At 23.8% G+C, this 19721-nt stretch overlaps 3 protein-coding genes across 3 annotated transcripts; 2 read left to right on the top strand and 1 right to left on the bottom strand. All coding sequences in view use genetic code 6, as the record gives it.

Annotated features, from left to right (window-relative positions):
* Nucleotides 1–730: 730 nt before the first annotated feature.
* On the bottom strand, nt 731–1159 carry TTHERM_00829290 (kazal-type proteinase inhibitor 1; the record flags this gene model as incomplete). The annotated part of the gene is made up of 1 exon (XM_001013632.1): nt 731–1159. One exon carries the CDS (start codon nt 1157–1159, stop codon nt 731–733), a length of 429 nt encoding a protein of 142 aa, XP_001013632.1.
* Nucleotides 1160–8167: 7008 nt separating this feature from the next.
* Nucleotides 8168–10915, top strand: TTHERM_000829300 (hypothetical protein; the record flags this gene model as incomplete). The annotated part of the gene is made up of 2 exons (XM_012797021.1): nt 8168–8383; nt 10865–10915. 2 exons carry the CDS (start codon nt 8168–8170, stop codon nt 10913–10915), a joined length of 267 nt encoding a protein of 88 aa, XP_012652475.1.
* A 15-nt stretch (nt 10916–10930) lies between these two features.
* TTHERM_00829330 (hypothetical protein) lies at nt 10931–18253 on the top strand (the record flags this gene model as incomplete). Its single annotated transcript, XM_001013636.2, has 3 exons — nt 10931–14121; nt 14329–17374; nt 17429–18253. The coding sequence occupies 3 exons, from the start codon at nt 10931–10933 to the stop codon at nt 18251–18253; spliced, it is 7062 nt and encodes a 2353-aa protein (XP_001013636.2).
* Between the last annotated feature and the right edge of the window lie 1468 nt (nt 18254–19721).

Here is a 19721-nt window from a genome sequence, read left to right on the forward strand (position 1 = left end):
AAAATAAAAAAAATTCATCGGAAATCTTGATAGCAGATAAGAAATTATTTAAATATCATTTAATGTAATATAATTTCTCTTTATAATAAGAATTTGCAGGTGGTATTATTTAATGATAAATCTGTAGTGCTTTTTTTAATAAATTTAGATTCTAAATATATTTATTTGCAAAAAAATAGTATTCACATTTAATTCCTATTTTTATTTTAAAAAAATTTGATATCTTGTAAATTAATCTGTATGATATTTTTTTAAATTTTGACTTAAAATTAAGTTTTCTTTTTTATTCTGAGATGATTTATTTTCAATTATACATATCAGAAAAAATTTGAAGGAAAAAATCAATAATTAATTCATAACAATTATGAATCGAGTATTTAATTAAAGCTGATAAATTCTTAAGTTGAAAATTTTAAATTCAAAAAAATATTTATAAAGCATTAATCAGGAAATAGAATCTTAATTTATAAAGGATTGCTTATTTAATTTGGTAAATATCTTTTTAAAAATTTAAGCATTTTAATTGTTAATCGCATTAAAGAAAATTGATGAATTTTGTATATATTTAACAGGTTGATAGAATCAACTTTTTAAATTAAATAGAGTCAGATATAAAATACGATTTTACAATACTTAACGAGTACTTTAATATATGCAGATAAGCATCTAGTTACACATAAATAATAAGTTAATCAAATTTAATGTGAATCTAGAAATATTCAATTTTATTTCAAATGTTATTTTTGCAGTTTCCTTATATTGTATATAAGATGTTAGGGGAAACACATGCTTGGCATCTGTTTTCGATTTAAATGGTGCAAGGAGGGACAAAACATTTAATATTTTTATTGAAGTAGGCACAAGAGATGTCGACATCGTTGGTACAGTTTTCAACTCTGTTTTCAGCAGGAGAGCAAAAGTTAGCTTCAGGGTGGTAATCTTCACACTTTCCGCTTACAGTGAAATCAACCTTTCCGATTTGGCAAGCAATGCAGTGGTTAATGAATGTGTGCTTGATCAATTTTCCATTACCTTTAATACCACAGACCTAAGCAGAGTTGGTGGCACATTTGACCATTCTACCATCTGCAGGACATTCTTGGATGAGTTAGGCAGCAGCTAAGCAGAAAATTGCAGAGAAAATTATTAATAATTGCATTTAGATTATTTTTTTTGTTTTCTAAATCAGAAACTTGCTTTTAATATTTTTTTAAATTAATTTCTTTTGAGAAAATCGCTTAATGTTGTCAACTTTTAAAGGTAGAAAGCAAATAAGAAGTGGGAATATTAATTTTATTTGAGTCAACTTCACTTTAAAGATTCTAATTTAATTAGATACTAATTTTAATTCTTTTGTCAAATTTAGGTGAATATTTTTCCTTTCTAAATTAATCTGGAAAAAGCAATTTAAATAATTTTGACAAAAATTTATATTTTTTGATTTTTAGCAATTAATATTTGAGAGAACAATATTAAAACAATAATTTTATTCTTAATATGAATGAACGAAAAAAGGAAGGAAGGAAAGAAAGATGTTCAACTTTTATTGAATAAATATTTTATTTTTATTCTTAAGTCTTGAGTTTAAAAATATCTAATGTAGAAATAAATTAATTCATTCATCTATTCTTATTTCAAGTTTGATTTCAGAACCTTACAGTGACTCCTAAAAGATTTTGTCAAAAATATTCTGAAAAGCATCAGAATTTAATTATACGCAATCTTTTTGTTTAGGTATTTTTATTAAAATTGTGTTATATGGTAATGATTATTACACCTGATCTTCAATTCAATTACTTAATATCAAATGGATATTTATATATATTAATATTACCATTAATTTAATACTTTCATTCTAAAGCAACAAGTGAAGATAGATTATATTTATCATAATTAAATTCATCATCACAGCAAAGTAATTCTAATAATTTCATACTGTAATATGATACTTGTTCTCACAAATTGATTTGAAAAGAATCCTCTAAAATTTGGCAATTATTTCCTTTAAAATTGATAAAAATGATTTTATATTTTAATAAATATCTTTCTAAAACATTTTTTAATAGAATTGCAATAATGAATTTAAAAACAAAAAAAATATAGATTAAATCAAAATTCAAAGTAATTAATTACTGATGAGGATAGTCTTAAAAGCTGAAGAAAAGCTTTATCTATATTTTAGCCTAACATTAATTTAATATATTTTAAATCAAAGTAAGCTGAAAAGATTTTTAATGACAATTAAAAGTAATTCTCGCATTTAAATATCCAAATTTTAAATATAATTTTTAAAATTCAATAATAGAATAAATATAAGCATATTAATTTAATATTTTAAATAACTATAATTATATTAAAACATAGTAATTATACAAATAAAAATATTTTGATTTTTAATATACTACATAATATTATTGGTAGAAAGCCAATCTTTGTTTATTCCCTTATCAAAAATTGCAAAAATTATTAATTTATATCATATTACTTAGATAATTCGAAATAAATAGCACTTTCATGAAATAAATTCTTGAGAACGCAAAAACAAAAAAAATACAAACTGCTTTAATTAGATTGGTTAACACTTTAAACTTGCTTTCACCAAATAATTTATTTAAGCAAATACCTTTCTAATTTAGCTGGTATTCAAATTAAATTTTATAAATTTTTTTGTATAAGTAAATTAGATTAATATTATAAATAACAATTTGATAAATTTAGGCATTAAAGATTTTTTTTATCATTTTTAAATTAAAATTAATAATTTTAAATTACATTATTTATTTTTTATAATATCTTTATTAATAAAAAATTTAATATTTTTAATTTATTTTTATTGAAGTTGAAATCAAATAAAAAAAGTAAAATTTTCTTAATTAATTAATTTTTTTTAAGCTTTTAAAAATATCAAGTATTTCTTTTATTTATTATTATTATTATTATTAATACTTGATAGAGATAAAATTAAGCTACGCAAAATAAAATAAATTATTAATAACATAATTATTATTGTAATTATATTTCTCTACTTTATCTTTTAAAATACTTTTAAAGTTAAATCTAATGTTTCAGAATCAATAACAATAGTTTTGTCATATTATGATAACAAGAAGTAGTAGTAGCAGCAAAGTTTTAGAATAACTTTTCTAAAATCTTAAAAATTTGTAAGGCTAGAGACTTTGTTGACCTGCCAAGACAAATTAGAAAGGTTATGAGGTCTACTTTTGAATATAAACTCCAAATGAGGTCAGGATCAGAATGAGCTACTTCATAAAAATGTAAGTACCAATCTACAAGATCCTCAAGTTTCATCATCAATTAAGCTAATAATAAAAGTAAAAAAGACTTTCATTTTAATTTAGCCCTGTATAATGATTTCTGATAGTAATTTCTGATAAGTAATAATTAATTTGTTAATTTTTGTTTTCCTTTATTTAGAAAAGTAAAAAAGTGATTAATAACTGAATGAATAAAATACTTAAAAATGAAAATTTAAATTTCATTAATTTTTTAGGATATTAATTAGACTTTATTTTTTTATTTCTTATCTTTAAATCAAAATTGATTCCAAACTCCTACTTCTTTTTCTATGCTTATCCCAAATTTTATATTTTATATCACACTATTTTCCTAAATGTAAGAAGCAAAAATTTAACTAATGCACAAAATAGACTAAACCTTTACCTGATTTATTTTAGTTCAATAATCTTTCAATTCTGAGTAATCTAAATAAAAATAGTATATTTGCTTTTATAAACAATTTGAGTTATTTTTTAATTTTGAAAAGTAATTAATAATTGAATGAATTAGTAAAAAAAAGTGCTAATTTTTTATACCACTACTTGTTTAATAACAGCAAAGATACATTTATAGAATTTGTAGTAATAAGGATTTTATTTAATGGATTTTTAATTAAATTGTTATCAGATAAAGATTTGAATTTTAAGATGCTTACAATTCTTAAAAATATTATAGAAGACATTAATTATTTTGATGTATAGCTTTTAAATGCTTATTTATTTTGATTTTATTAGCTATTTCAAATATAAATTCACAATTTAGCTATTTATGCAAAATATTTATACTATTACTTACTTTTTAATGCGAATTACTTTACATGATTTCTTAGTAAATTTATTTCTTTTTAAATTTAAATTTGAAATTTAGTTACTTTTTTATCAATTTTTATTATTTTCATATTTTTCTAAATTATTTTGATACAAACTAACATATTTATTCTAGATTTAAAAAGATAAAATAAAAAAATGATGAAGATAGATCAATCTTTAGTTTTATTTGATCAATCAATCTATATAAAAATATTTAATTGCTTTCTTATGATTATTTAGCGCTATTTAAACTTTGAAAAAAAATATTAAAATTTATGTATGAATTTGATAGTAAGGAAAACAAATTAAATTTTTATTCTATTACTTATTTTACTACAATATTCATTGCGTTGGATTTTTTATTTAAGCACAATAGCTTATTTATTAATTCAATGCTTTCATATGATTATTTAGAGCTATTTAAACTTTGAAAAACAATCATGAAATTTATGTATGAATTTGATAGTATGGGAAACAAATTAAATTTATATTTTATTACTTATTTTATTGCAATATTCATAGTGTTGGATTTCTTATTTAAGCTCAATAGTTTATTTATTTATTCAAGTTTATATTTCATTATTAATTATATCCATTTTTTTAATAGTTAAATCATATTTTTTTTATAAATATTAAAAGCAAATATAAAATTGGTAATGTATTAATATGAAAATTGACTTCTGTTTATCTCATAGTAATAATTTAATAACTTTGACACTTATTTTTGTTGTTTTTTAATCTAGATTTTTAAGCAATGTATAAATTGTCTAGTAAGAAGAAATGTTTAATTTTCGATTTATTACTTCTATTCAAAAGAAATTTATTTTATTTAATTTCTTATTTAATCTTGCTTACTTTATTTTTATTACATTTAAGTTTTACTTTGGTTATATTAATACCAACTTTCACTTATTATCGTGAGTTTCTCTTAAGTTTTTTATATCAATATTTTTTTATCAAAATAGTTAGTGAAAGTGTTAATTAAAATACATAAGTATTTTATCAAATAATAATAAAAAAGCTTATTTTTATATCAAAATAGTAAAAGTGTAAATTAAATTACAGAAGAATTTTATCAAATAATAATAAAAAAGCTCTTTGTATGAAAAAATTAGCCAAATATAAAATTTTTGACTGTGAGCGTAACTAAAAAAATTAAATATGTGTTTGAAAACTAAAATAAATTCCAATAATATTTTTTATCCTAGTTATTTAAATTTTATATTTTAATTTTTTTGCCAATTCAATTAGAATTAATTTATTTATAATCATTAAATAACAACAGAATTTCCTCAAAGTTTTTTTATTTTATTGAGTGCACGCTTATTTTTATTAACTTTAAATACAATAATTAAATACTCAAAGGATAAGAAAATTTATGCCGCAAATGCATAACTTAAATTAATATTGTAACCATATTTTTTGTAAAAATTAAAATCTATAATAAATTAATATCTTAAGTTCACAAAAATATATAATTTTTAAATTATTTAATATAATTTACTTATAGAATTGTTAATATTTAATTTATATCAAGTTGATAACTTTAAAATAAGTTCTGATTATTTTGCTTTCCCTTCCATAATCTAAATTCAGCAGGTTTTTCATAGAGATAGGGTAATTTAAATAAAAAAATCTATTTCTTTACACCTATAGGAGTTAAAAATAATTCTTATTTAAAAAATCATTACAATATAGAAATGGTTTAGACATACAAATATTTTATATCGTATAAATAATTTATGATATTTTGAAAAATTTGAATGGAAAATATACAGCAGCTGACAAAGAATAATGAATTTTTTTGCATGAAATTCATCTATTTTTGCTTAGATGGAACAGTGAGTGTTCACATTATATATAACCTTAAGATTCACAGTAAAAAACAATTAATTTTATCTTTAATTTGAAATAAATGAGCACCTATTAAACTGCGATAGAGAGGTATTAGAATATCTATTTACCAAATAAATTTGTTAGATTTGGAGAGGAAAAAAAGATATTAAATTATTTTGTTAAATATATTGTTAATTAGTCGTAAAAAATAATTAATATAAAATATAATAATTTTAGAATAGTGATAATTATCTTTTATATCTACAAATAGATATAAGTTTACTTATAAATTAATGGAAAGAAATTTACTCATATTTTTTTAATTTTAAAATGAATGAAAATAATTGTAAATGAACATAAAAGTTATTACAAACTTCTATTTTATTAGATTAAAGGAAGTATTTTACTTTATTTTTATTGAGTAAATTTTGATTTAAAATATTAGAAATAATTATTTATAATATAAAATTATTGATTGAAAACTAAAAGTTTTAAAATTCAAAACAAAAAAAGTAAGAAGCAAATAGGTAATGAAATTTTAGAAATAAAACAGCTTTGATTTTTGAGCTTTTTAGATATTAAAAGGAAACCAATTTCATACAGATTTTGATAATAAATTTTGCGAAAATAATAAATTTCATCAAAAATATTTAAATAAAATAAATAGCGCGCTTTATGAAAATAAGTAGAAGAACAAGGGTTTTTGATAATTTTAGAAATTAGTTTTGACTTACTTTAAATAAATGGAATGTAATCAAATATGTGTTTTCTTTTAGAATTAAAAAAATCTTAAAAAATCATTTCAAAACATTTGTTAAAAATTAAAAAATTTATTTGCTGAATTATAAATTGATGAGAAAAAAGATAATAAAAACTGCGGGATAAAAGTGATTTTATAAGTAGAAATTAAATAGTGAAATGAGTAACTTGAGACAAAATATTTATTAGGCTATTTGAAAGCAAGTATGTTTTTAAGAAAATGTGTATGTTTGTTTGAAATAAATAAATAAACAAATGTAATTGAAATGCTTGGAACAAAAAGAATTTATAAATGATTTTAATAATATATCAGTGGCAAATTGGATTAACCTTCATTTTTGAAGCAAGCTTCAAATAGGCATTTTGGGAATTTTGTCATCATTACTTACTTCTAAATGATAATGCTTAAATAAATTTAAAAAAGTAAAAATTAAATAATTTATGGGTTAAACAGTATAATTAATATTTTTTTGAGGTAAATTAATTAAAAATATTCATTTTTTGAGTATTTTGTATTATGGTTTTTGTTTCTAATTTTAAGCTGAATATTTTATTTAATTAATATAAAATTTTTTTAAAGTGAATCAATTAAATATAAAATATTTTAATTGAAAGTATTATTTTTTTTTTTCAGATTAAATTAAAATTTGTTAATTTATTATTTTTTTGGGATGCAATTTAGCAATTAATTTAAAATATTTTAACTATGTCGAATAATAAAAAATGGAAAGAATAAAATGGCTTTGGTAATTTTATGTTTAAGGGAAAAGTAGTTGGGTAGAAATGAAAATTTAAGTTGAAGGAATATAAATGGAAAACAAAAAAAGATAAGCAAAATAACCTTATTATACATAATTTGCCTATAGGCTAGAAAAGCTTTATAAAAAATGTAAATGAATGATATAAACGAATATTCAATGGGTTTGATAAAGGTTATTACAAAATACTAAATAAATTACATGGATTAACTATGAATTTAAAGACAAATACTTAATTCTAAATTATTAGGATAAATGAAAGGAATATTTGCAAAAAAAATAAAAACTAAATTTGGTAAGATAAGGGAAGAATAAGCGAGCTGAAGTAATGGAAAGCAAAGTGATGAACTTAGACTGATTGAATGATTTATGAATGAATGTATGAGTATATTGAATAAATCAGAAGGTAATTTAGTTATAATAGAGGGACTTTAGAGAATTGAAATAAAGAAGTGAACTAACAAAATTTGTATAGAAATAGCATGATATAGATTTGTGAAAAAAAATATATGAAAGAAATGAATGAAAAAAAGTGTTTTTTTGCTCTTTCGCTTGTTAGATGAATTGAATAATTTATATATTTTATTAATTTATTTATTGGCTAAGTGCTTGTTTGATTTATGAATATTTATTTGGTATTATTAGGAACTTAAGTACTTTCATTTGAGATTGACTGACTAATTAACTTAGCTTTAATTAGATGACGAAATGAAAAGATAGTGTCTAATTTAAATCCCGACAGGAGAGAAAGCTAAAACCAATAAAAGAAAATTTGTAAAAATAATTAAAACAAGTCATAATAAATTAAAAAGAAAAAAAACAAAAATAGTGATCAAGCCTTTTAAGGAGAGAAGCAATTAATATTTAAATAAAAAATTGAAAAAGGAAATCATTTAAGTAAAATAGAAATCTGAGCCTATTTTAGTAAAAGATCTTCTTCTTTATTTTTACTATTACTTTTTTTATATTTTTAAGAACCAAACTCTTTCTTCATTAAATTTTACTCTCTTTTCAAATTCAATTCAATTCAATTTCATATTTATCATGCCCTTCACTAGCCGCAACTTCTCCAGTTCACTTTTTATGTCACTTCTTCCACTTTTCTCTCAATCTTTTTTACCCTCTTTCTTGCTAATAAAAACTTTGCAAGCAATATCCTCGCTATTCAAATACTCTAATAATAAAGTAATCGCTAGCTATCATCAGAAGAAAAGCTTAGCCTTGATGAATAAGAAATTATAATAACTCTAGTAAAACAAGATATTAAAAAAACATACTCTATTTTTGCAGTATGAAAGTAGAACCATTAATGTAAAAGGTAGCTGCAAAATTACCACACTTTCATAATTAAATTTATCAAAAAACTAATAAAATTTGATTTAATATTGTAGATACTGTATTTTACAGCACATAGATAATTCGCTTACATACCTTTTCATTACAATAATATTATTTCCTCCCATGTCCACACATATTTTCTTTACCTAAAACAATAATAACTCTAGTATTCAAATAAAAATCTCTTGTTTCTCCATATAGCTCGAACTATGATTTATTTAATTACCAAACTCAGTATTTCTCATAAAGGCTAATTGATTTACAGATTACAGCCTGCACTAGCTTAGAAAAATTATTACTAATATTTAATAACACATTTATAATTTTTTTTGCAAGGGCTGAAATTTGTAAACCAAAACTTTGAATGAACCATCTTTTAACCACATTTCAGTGTTACAATACTAAGTATTTAGCTCATACTTTTTTGCTTGAAGTATTTCTGCTGTAAAATATTCAAAAAGCGTGAGCAAATATAGACATATTAACATAAAATTAAGCTGTTTGTTTAAGCTTCTTGGATAAGCTATTTGTAAGGCGTATTTAGATTCAAATTAGAATCAAATTTTATGAAAGTTTAATTGTAATTACAAAAATAAATCACACACATTAATTTTGTAATTTTTCACTTACTCCTTTTTTATCAGTATTAACGTTAGTAGGTGCCTTAAAGTTCTTTGAAAATAATCACAGAGAGATAATTGGAGATTTTTTAAAAATTTGAAAGGAAAATACTTAGTAAATATAAAACCAGTCCTTAAAGCAATGCTATTTACAGCGAAAAATTAAAATTGTTGCTCTAATCTATCTTGCTCAATAAATAGCTTAAAAAAAAAAGTTTTAGGACAAATAAATTTTGCGAAAATACTTAAGTAGTTTAGCAATAAAAGAATTGAAAATTCTTTTTGATTAAATTGATGCTTTTTTAGAAGCAAAATTGAATAAGAGCTATAGCGATATCAAAGCTATTGTAAATATTATAAGTAGATAGAGAGATATTTAAAAATTTCTCTTAAAAAAATAAGGATATGTTAAATACATCGACTTTAATTTGATTGAGGAAATTTATTAATTATTTTTGAAAATATATCTTTGATTTGAAATGTGAAAGAAAAATAATAAAGTAAAGAAAGGTACTTTGCAATACATTTAAAAGTAATAAAAAAGAGAGAAACAAAAATTAAAGACAAATGAATGAAATAAATTAATAAATTAATAAGTTGCTAATTTTTGAGCGAGAAAATGAATGAATTAACAATTTATGAAAGAAAAAGAATAAAATATTAATGAATAAATTATGATTTAAGGATGAATAAATTAATAACCTAATTAAAAATAAAGAGGGAGCTAACTAATTAATTAATAAATGAATGAATTATTTAAGCAGTTTTTATCCAAGAAGAGGCAAGGAGAGAGATAAATGAGAGAGGAAAGAAAGATGAAGTAATTATACAAAAGGTAGCTTGGAATGACAGCAGCTTGTTATCACCAATTTTTATAATAAATTAAAAAGGAAATATTTATAGAGTTATTAAATAAATAAAGCAAGCAAATAGTAAATAAAGTAATAAATAAACAAATAAATAAATACATACATACATTCTTCATACATATATTAATATACAAACAATATAAGAAAGAAAACTACTAAACAAAAGGCAAAGAAATGATAAAAAAATAAATAAATTAATATTTTAATAAATAAACAAAAGCAAACAAAAAAAAAACAAATAAGATAAAAGGAAACATAATTTATTGATTCCCTCCCATCTATTTTGCATGTATTTAATTGAATTGAATTGAATTAATTAGTTTGTTTAATTTGCCTTTTTATAATTGTATAATTTGTATATAGCATTTAGCTATATTAATCATCATAAAAATCAAAAGAAAATTAATAAGAAAAAAAGAGAGAAAGAAAGAAAGAGAGAAGAGATAGAGATATAAGTGATATTGAAATAATTAAGCACGCAAATTCAATCTTCATCTTCTTCTTCTTAAATTCTAAAAAGAGTGCACAAATTTCAAAAATTTTATATTAAATTACTTATTTAACTTAAAATATAAAAGCTAGGTGTAAACTCATAGTTAAATTTAATATTTAGGTAACAAGCTGATTGAAAAAAACTGGTTATTATGCTTTCCAAAAGAATACTCCAATCTCTTACCTAATCGTAATCATGTCCATCATCAAAGTAGCTAGTTTGCTCAGAAAATATGAAAATTAATATAATAACATGGATTTATGAGGGTTATCTTAACGAATTTAACAAGCCTCGAGATCAATTATAAGATATTAATTAGAGGGCAATTGAAAAGAAAGAATTTGAAAATTATCTTGAGTAAAAATTAAGCGATATCAGCATTAATTATGTTGAGATATTTCAAAAAAATTTAATGAGCTGGCTTTATTCTTTCTTAACTAGAATAAATACTTAAGCTAGCGAGTTAATTAAGAACAAAAACAATTAAGTGTAGCTCTTTGATTCAGTTAAGAAAAGCAATCCACAAGCTTAGGAAATTATAGACTGTTTTATCTAAGCAAAGCCTGATCCATAAATCAAGGAATCAATCAGTAAGTTTATCACTTTAATTAGCCAACAGCAAGCACCAAATTAAGAAAACTAGAATTAACACTAATAAGCTAATAATCACCCATAGTATAATAACTACAATTAAGCAGGTAGAATGCAGTAAGGAGGTTTATCACAAAATACGCAATAAAATCCTTAGTAAAGTAATCAACAAGTTAAATAAATTCCTCCATAGGGCTAGTAGCAGAATTAGTAAGACTACTAAGAAGGCTAGCCCTTGTTAAATAATGTACCAAATAAATAGTAATATTTAGATTAACAATAGTATTCAGCGCAAAAATAGTAGTAACAACCTTATAATACTAAAAATAACTCTATTTAACCTATCAATTAGCATCAAAATGGTTAACAGTAGCCATCTTAATAGCTTAATCCTTAGTAAGCACATAATATGCAAATGTAGTAAAATATGCCTTAAAATGGACAAAAATACTCTATGAACGGTTAAATGAATCCCAATAGCAGCAATTTAGCACCTTCTAGTTCTTCAGCTGCTAATCCTGGATAAACTTATAATCCATAAAACAAACAAATGAGTTCTGCTTAGCAACAACAATTATTATAATAGCAAAAGCAATACTAATAGAATACTCACGAATACACTGCCTCTAATAAGAATCCATAAAATCTGGCAAACTAAGGTTAAAGCAACCACTAAAATAATTAGTAAATACCTTCAAACTAGCACCATCCATCACAATATAGCTAGGGTCATATAAATGGGCCTAATTAAAACTAGCAGCAATACTCTGCAAACTAAAGTCCAAGTTTGGCTAATAGAGCAGCAACTTAAGGATAGCCTTAAACATAGAGCGACTAATCCAAATAAATGTCTTCTTATGCCTATCAATAGCAATAGTAGTAAATTAACCAAGGATAACATAGCTAGAACCTTGGTAGATAAAACGGTTAGCCTCCATAAATTCCTAATCAATAATAGCAAAACTACTAAACTCAATCAAATTAATAGTAAAATCCATTATAGAAATAGCAACAACAATAACAACCACCTGCACATTTATAATAATAATAAGCTAAAAATATTAATTAAAATAATTAACAGCAATTGCAGAGTTAGCAATCCCAATCATAATAAATGCAGTAATAATAATAACAATAGCAATAGGGGTAATAGTAAGTCCTTTTGTAGTAATAAAAGTAAGGTGGCTAACCAAATTAGATTCCTCCTTCAAATATGCAATAAAGAGCTCATTGGAATAATTAAAATAAAGCAGGTAACCCTCAATAAAATAATTTTTAAGTTAATCATTAAATGTAAGTCAATCAAAATTAGAAAATGAATGGAGAAACTAACCCCTAAGTCCCAAAAGAAGAATAAGATTTGAACTCATAAAAAAATAATATGAATTCTCAGTAAAATATTTCACAACAAATGCAATAATAAAATTAAACTCAAATTCCACCAAATCACATTCAAAACCAAAATATGCAATAAACAGGTGCTGGAGCTGCTAATATGAACCTTAATAATAGACAAAATATGATGGCAAATAGAGCATAAAACTAATAAGGAAACCCTCAATAGGTGCAGCAAGGATCTAATTAATAGCAACAACCTCCTAATCAGTAAGTACCACCAAACAATGTTCCAGGAAATTTCCATTAATAAAATGGGTAAAATTAAAACCCATCAAGCATGAACTAGTTATAAATTTAGCAGTAATAAAATGTTTAAAAATAAAGAGGAAGAAGTAATAACTCAGCTGCAAATTTGAATCAGATGAATGAATAAAACTAATAAATTACTTCTAACTCACAACCACCCACAAATAATCCTTAATAAACAGGAATGTAATAGCAATTAAAGCCAAATCATTAAATTGCATAAAATATTTAACAATAGTAGCAATAAAATTTAAAACCTGGTCAGGTAATTCCAGGACAGCCGCAATAAGGCTAAAAAGGTTTTCCTAATTAACAATAATTATAACCTCTACCAAATGCGATATAAAATTAAAATATGCCTCCATCTGGGTATCCTCATCTCTAATAAAATGGAAATGGACTAACTACAATAAGCTCACAAGGATCTAAAGTGAGAATCACTAAATCATAAACACCAGCACCAGATCAGATTTAGTAATAATAATTTTAACCACCTCAAGTTGATCAATAATTACAGTAATAATAGTAAGAAATTTAATCTTAACCTCCTGCTGCTGCAACAGCAGCTAATACTACTGCTCCTACTACTAATGTTGCTAACCCCACTAATGCTGCTACTACTACAACAAATATTACAACAACAGCAGCAACAACAACAACAACAACAACTGCAAAAAGAAGAGGATCGTCATAAAATGTATAAAAAGAAGTACCTTTAAGGAAAAAAGCTTCTAAAAGACAGCCAAGCAATTAAGTAAAAGAAGAATCTGATACAATTTAAACATAATCTTAAATTTAATAACAGTAAGTACAGAACTAATCCAATCAAAGAGAATAGAATAATATCCCTAACGGAGTTAGCGGATAGGGAGTGCAGTCAAATAATGCAGCAGGACCAGGGCAGGTAGGATAGACATCATCATTATTGGGAGCAGCACAAATTCCAACAACATTGCCAGTACCTTACAACTAATTTCATTAGCAACAGAATCCTCAAAACTAAATGCCTCAGCCTATAGCGCCCAATCATCCTTAAGTTTAAAGGAGTGCATATCCACAACAAGGAGAGCTAGCAGCTACCAATCATCCATCTGAAATATATTTCAAGTAAAAGTTAAAGGAAAAATTAGAAATACAAAAGAATTAAAATATTGATTAATTTGATCTCTTGACGCAATTTTTGAGAGATCCTTTTACCGATCCCATCACTGATTGCTTCGTGATAGAAAACGATTTTTCTTTAAGAGATAATTAACTCAAAAATTAAATTAATACAATCACAAGTTAATTAAATAAAATTGAATAAAAAAGTAGAGAAAACTATCCTGTTAAACAATAGTAAATACCAGGAGGTTAATAGCAAATTCCTTAAGGTACTAATTACCTACAAAATTAACTCACATAACCTGATGCTAATGGTCACTAACCACCCTAAAATCCTCGAGTTATAGAGTAAGAGTAAGATAGACCCCCTAAATTTAACTAAAATCCTGCTCTTATAAATTAAAGTCCCTCTAAATAACTAACCTCTTTAAATCCCTAAGGAACTAAAGGGCAGCAGCCTATATAGCCTTAACTGGGTCAGAATGTTTAGTCTTAATTCCCTCCTCTGAACCAACCGAGCAGCTCCTAGATAGAAACAGGTGCATAGCTTCCCACTAACTAATAAATTTAACCGTAGCCTGCTCCAACTCAACCTCCAATAAACAGTCGTCGTAAAAATACGAGCAACTCTATCAAATAAGGAGAACAGCCCACCAAAAAAGTTAAGGCTAATCCATAAACGAACCCTTCCCAAAAAAACGACTAGCAAGATTTGTAAAATCCTCCTCCTGCCCCAGTTTTAGGACCAGCGCAACCCACAGTATAAGGAAATCCCATACCTCCTCAAACTAACAACGTTTAAACTTCTTTATAAAACTAGCAGCAAATCAAGTAACAAGGTTTAAAGCAACAATAACAATTTATCTAAAATTAATTGACAAATTAGCCTCAAATCCCAAGTTCAAATTAGATTCCTTAAGATCCACAATCCTTTTAACAAAAGTAACAAAATCAAAATATTTAGCTCCAATAAAATGCATAATAGTAGCAATTACAATAATAAAAAAACATGACTGCTCAATAAAAAAAGTCACAATAAAATTAGATATAATAATAACAAAATGTTTAATAATAAATACCAACTCAAGTTAATCCTAACTTATAGTAACAATAATTATAATAATAGTCTTAACAGCAACAATAGCTTTAACAATAATTACAACAACAGTAAACACAATAGCCAGCAAGTAATTTATTGTAGCATAATTCTCAAATACAAAATCCCTAGAATCCAAATTTAGTTTAAAATTAGCTCTTTGTTAAATAGCAGCAAACATAACTATAATAAACTTAATAAAATAAATAATTTTAACCACAGTCTCTTCATTCTTCAGGTCATTCGGTAGGTTAAAAATACAACCCTGCTGCTGAATAGCCATTTTAATAATAATAAAATCTTGCTTAGTAAGGAAAAGACAGTAATTTGGATAGTTATGGTAATCCTACTCCTTTTAACTCATAAATGAATACATAATAGTAACCTTAATAGCAAAGTGGTGTAACACAGCATTAGTAACAACCTAATTCTAGATAGCCACCATTATAAATTTAACAGTAGTAATAGCAAATAAATAATAGATAGAATCTTCACTAATCTAATAATGAAAGAAATATTCATTCAAGTGCTCATTTAACACCATCTAAAAATCATGCAAATAATAGTTAATAGTTCTAACAATAATAAGCATAATAATAACAATAACAGCCAAATCCAAATCCAAATATGCAACAGTAAAATTTACAGCATAGTGGATAAAATTAATAATAGCAATAAATATTTAACTACTAGCAAAATCCACATAATCCAAAATATCCTTAATAATAGCAACCATTACCATTAAATTAATATTAACAGCAATTTAACTCTTAGGGTGGACTAAATCAATCTGGTAGTAGTTAGGGTGGACACTAGCCTAGTAGCTTAAATTCTTCTGCATAGCTTTTATCTAGTTAACAATAGCATGTAAGCTAGAATCCTAATAATTAGCAATCCCAATAGCAATAACATCAATTTAGATTGAGCTAGTCAGGAGGATAAACTAACTAGATTCCATCTCAGAACCCGTAGCCAAATTCATTACAATAATAGCAATATAATAACATGTAATAATAGTAAAATAAACCATTTAATCCATAATAGCAAATAATGAATTAATAGCAGGCTAATTAAAATCCATCTATAGGAGCTCAGATTTAAGGTTAAGGAAATCCTTAGAATATTCATCAAAATAAGTAAATGGTTGGAAGCTAGACAGGGTTGACAGATTCATAGCAATAGTAATAAATGATTGAATAGCAGCAGCAAGCTTAGTAGAGATAATAGAAGAACAAATATTTATAAGATTAGGCTAAGTAGCAATAACAAAATTAAATGGCCTAATAACAATAACAACAACAGTCTATTCCCAATTAAAATTAATATGCACAATAATAATCTATGAAAAGTAGTAATAATATTGAGTACTAAAGATAATCTTAAGGATAGGGGAGTTAGAATCCTCAATAAATTCATTAACAATAACAACAAATGGTATAGTAATAACAAGTATAGTAGCAGTAACCTTTATAGCCTGGCAATCCATAATAAGTGTAGCAAGGTTTCCCGAATTAAGTAAATAATTAACCACCTCAAAATATTTAGTAATCAACACCTCAAAGAAATGGCTAAATGTAGATAAAGGTTAATCCATAATTAGCATAAGCAGCAACTCAACCATAGATTGGCACTTAGGGAAGCTAAATGTAGCAAGGAGGCATATAAAATAACTAGATGCAAAGAAATACACCGCAATAAGGATAAAAGAATGCTGCTGGACCATAAAATTAAGCAGTAAATGGTCAAATTATACAATAAGGATAGTAGATTAAGCAAAATAATATTCCAATAAATAACAATCCAAACCAGATGAATCCCAATCCAAATTAGAAGTAATAGCAAGATCTAAGACACCAATAATAGTTATAAGAAATAGCATAGCAATAGCAAAACCCTAGCAACAATATTTAATACCAAAAAGCTTAGTTATAAGGAATGCAATAAAGGTAATAAAATCAGGAAAAAATTAATCCAAATAATCAATAGTAATAATATGGGCCTCATTATTAGAAGTAACAACAGCCAAACTAAAATATAAACTAAGTGCAAAAACCTTAATCTTAGCAGTAGATTCCAATTCATCCAAATTAGATTACTGGATAATAGCAAATGGCTAATAACCCTTAAAATAGCAGTGGACTACAATAGCCAAACTAATAAGTAAATTCATAATTAAAATTATAACAGGGATAAAATTAATAAAATTTTGCTTAGAAAAATAACCTCTAAAACTCTAATCATCTATCTTCAAGCAATTAATACACTCCTCCGTAACAGCAGTAATAAGGAATTGGAGGACACACACCATCTTAAATACAAACTTAAAACCTTTAACAAATTCAACCTCACAATATTTCAGAAAATAGTAATATTTATTACCAATAATAAAATTCTTCATTTTAATAGCAATTGCATGTGCCCTAATAGATGGCACAAGCGCAATAATACTAGAAACAATAGTAGCACTAAGCTTAGCAGTTTCAAAATTAACATTCAATTCCCCCAAATTCAATTAAACAATAAAATTATAATGAAAATATAGGATACAATAATCCTGAATAACAGAACCTAAGTAGAAGCTACGAAGATATTTAAAATAGATATAATGTGCAATAACAGCAACAAGCACAAAATATGCCTTAAAATTTAACTCAGAATAATTATGAATAAGAATAAAATGTATTAAAAGCAAAGGAATACATAAGACAAGCCTGTGATTAGAGAGGTTTGGGACAACAAGATGTTACAAATTTATTCAGAGAGATTGATAACTTAGTTTTAAGAAGAAAAGATGAATTCATTATTGATTTTGAAATAGAATATAATTAGTGTTTGATTATTGAGGTAAAACTTAAAAAGAATAATGCATTTGGTTCTCTCCGAGTCGATTTTGACAGACAAACACTTAAATATAAAATTTTTTCCATGAATTATGATTATAGCTTCACTGATAAAGAAAGGGAATATGATAAGATCATGGATGTAATTGGAGTATGGTACAAGTTCTAATAATAGCAGAATAAAGACAGCTAACCTTGAAAAAATAAAATAACGAACAAATGAATAATAATATCAAACTAAAATATGAATTTAATTTAAATATTTTTTAATCTTAACCTCATAAATATAGTATAAATAATATAATATAATATCTTTTCTCAATTATCTATCTCTAAGTATACTGAAAATTAAAATTAAGCCATAGAATAACCATAATAATTATAATATAAACAATCATAATGATGATTAAATTAAATAAATAAATTAAAAAATATAAATAGTTTCAAATCTTAATCTAGAAAACTTTAACTAATATTTAATTAAAACAGCTTAGCATAATTACTAATATTTTAATTGAAATATTAATTACTAGAATATATTTAATGTTTAGAATCAATCAAACAAATAAATTTAAAAATGCTCACAAATCAATCATTTTAACTAACTTTTATTTATGTATCTATCTGTATATTTTAACAACTTCAGAAAATATAAATATAGTAATGATAAAGAACTAACACAGCACTCTTTTATTCTAATTAAATCTATCAATAACTACCTACATACATACATATTAACAAACAAAACATCACTAATAATTCGGTTGATCAACCACTAGCTAAATCAACCAAATCAGTCAATCAATCAATCATTCAATTAATCTTTCATTCATTCAATCAATCAATCGATCAATCAATTAATAATAAATGAGTGATAAAAATAGTTTCTGCCTAACAAATCAATTTATTATTTGGTCCTTGAATTGTAGCTAATTGATTATGTTTAGTTATTTTCTCTCTGTTTTAATAAATGTAATTCTATACATACATATATAGATATAAACTATAAATTTAATATAAAATTTCTTTTTAGTTATTTAAATTTATAATAAAATAATATAACCTTCGATATATTTATATAATAATCGTACATTTGTATTAATTAACTCACTCTGAATTTCTTAAAGAATATCAGTTCTATTTTATATCTTATTATTTTAATCTAATATATCAATAATTTATCACACTAATTTTTTTATTTTCTTTTTATAATCTTATCAATATCATTTAATAATTTATCAATTGTCTTAAATCCCTTCTTTAATTATAATAATTTTATTCTTTCTAATTTTCATCTTATATCTATCACACAATTCTTTAAAAATTATATATTTCTTTCCATATAATTTATGAATATTAAATTATCAGCAATTTATTTAATTAATGTATAATTAAAGGGGTAGGTGTGAAATTTGAAAGAAATAAAATATAAATATTTTTGAATAAATCTTAAAATTATTCAACCGTATACCATATCATGAAATTTATACTGTCGATCCCTATTAATAGTAAATAAAATATATTGATTTTTATTTTAGAAGTTTTAAATAAACAGTATTTATCAAGATTATGTAAATTAATAATTATTAAAAATAAAGAAAATAAATTATTTTATTTTTAATTAATAGTAAATAAATTAATTCCAATTCAATGCATTTGATTTTAAT

This window comes from Tetrahymena thermophila (genome assembly GCF_000189635.1).
Source record: "Tetrahymena thermophila SB210 genomic scaffold scf_8254672, whole genome shotgun sequence".
Lineage (NCBI taxonomy): Eukaryota > Ciliophora > Oligohymenophorea > Hymenostomatida > Tetrahymenidae > Tetrahymena > Tetrahymena thermophila.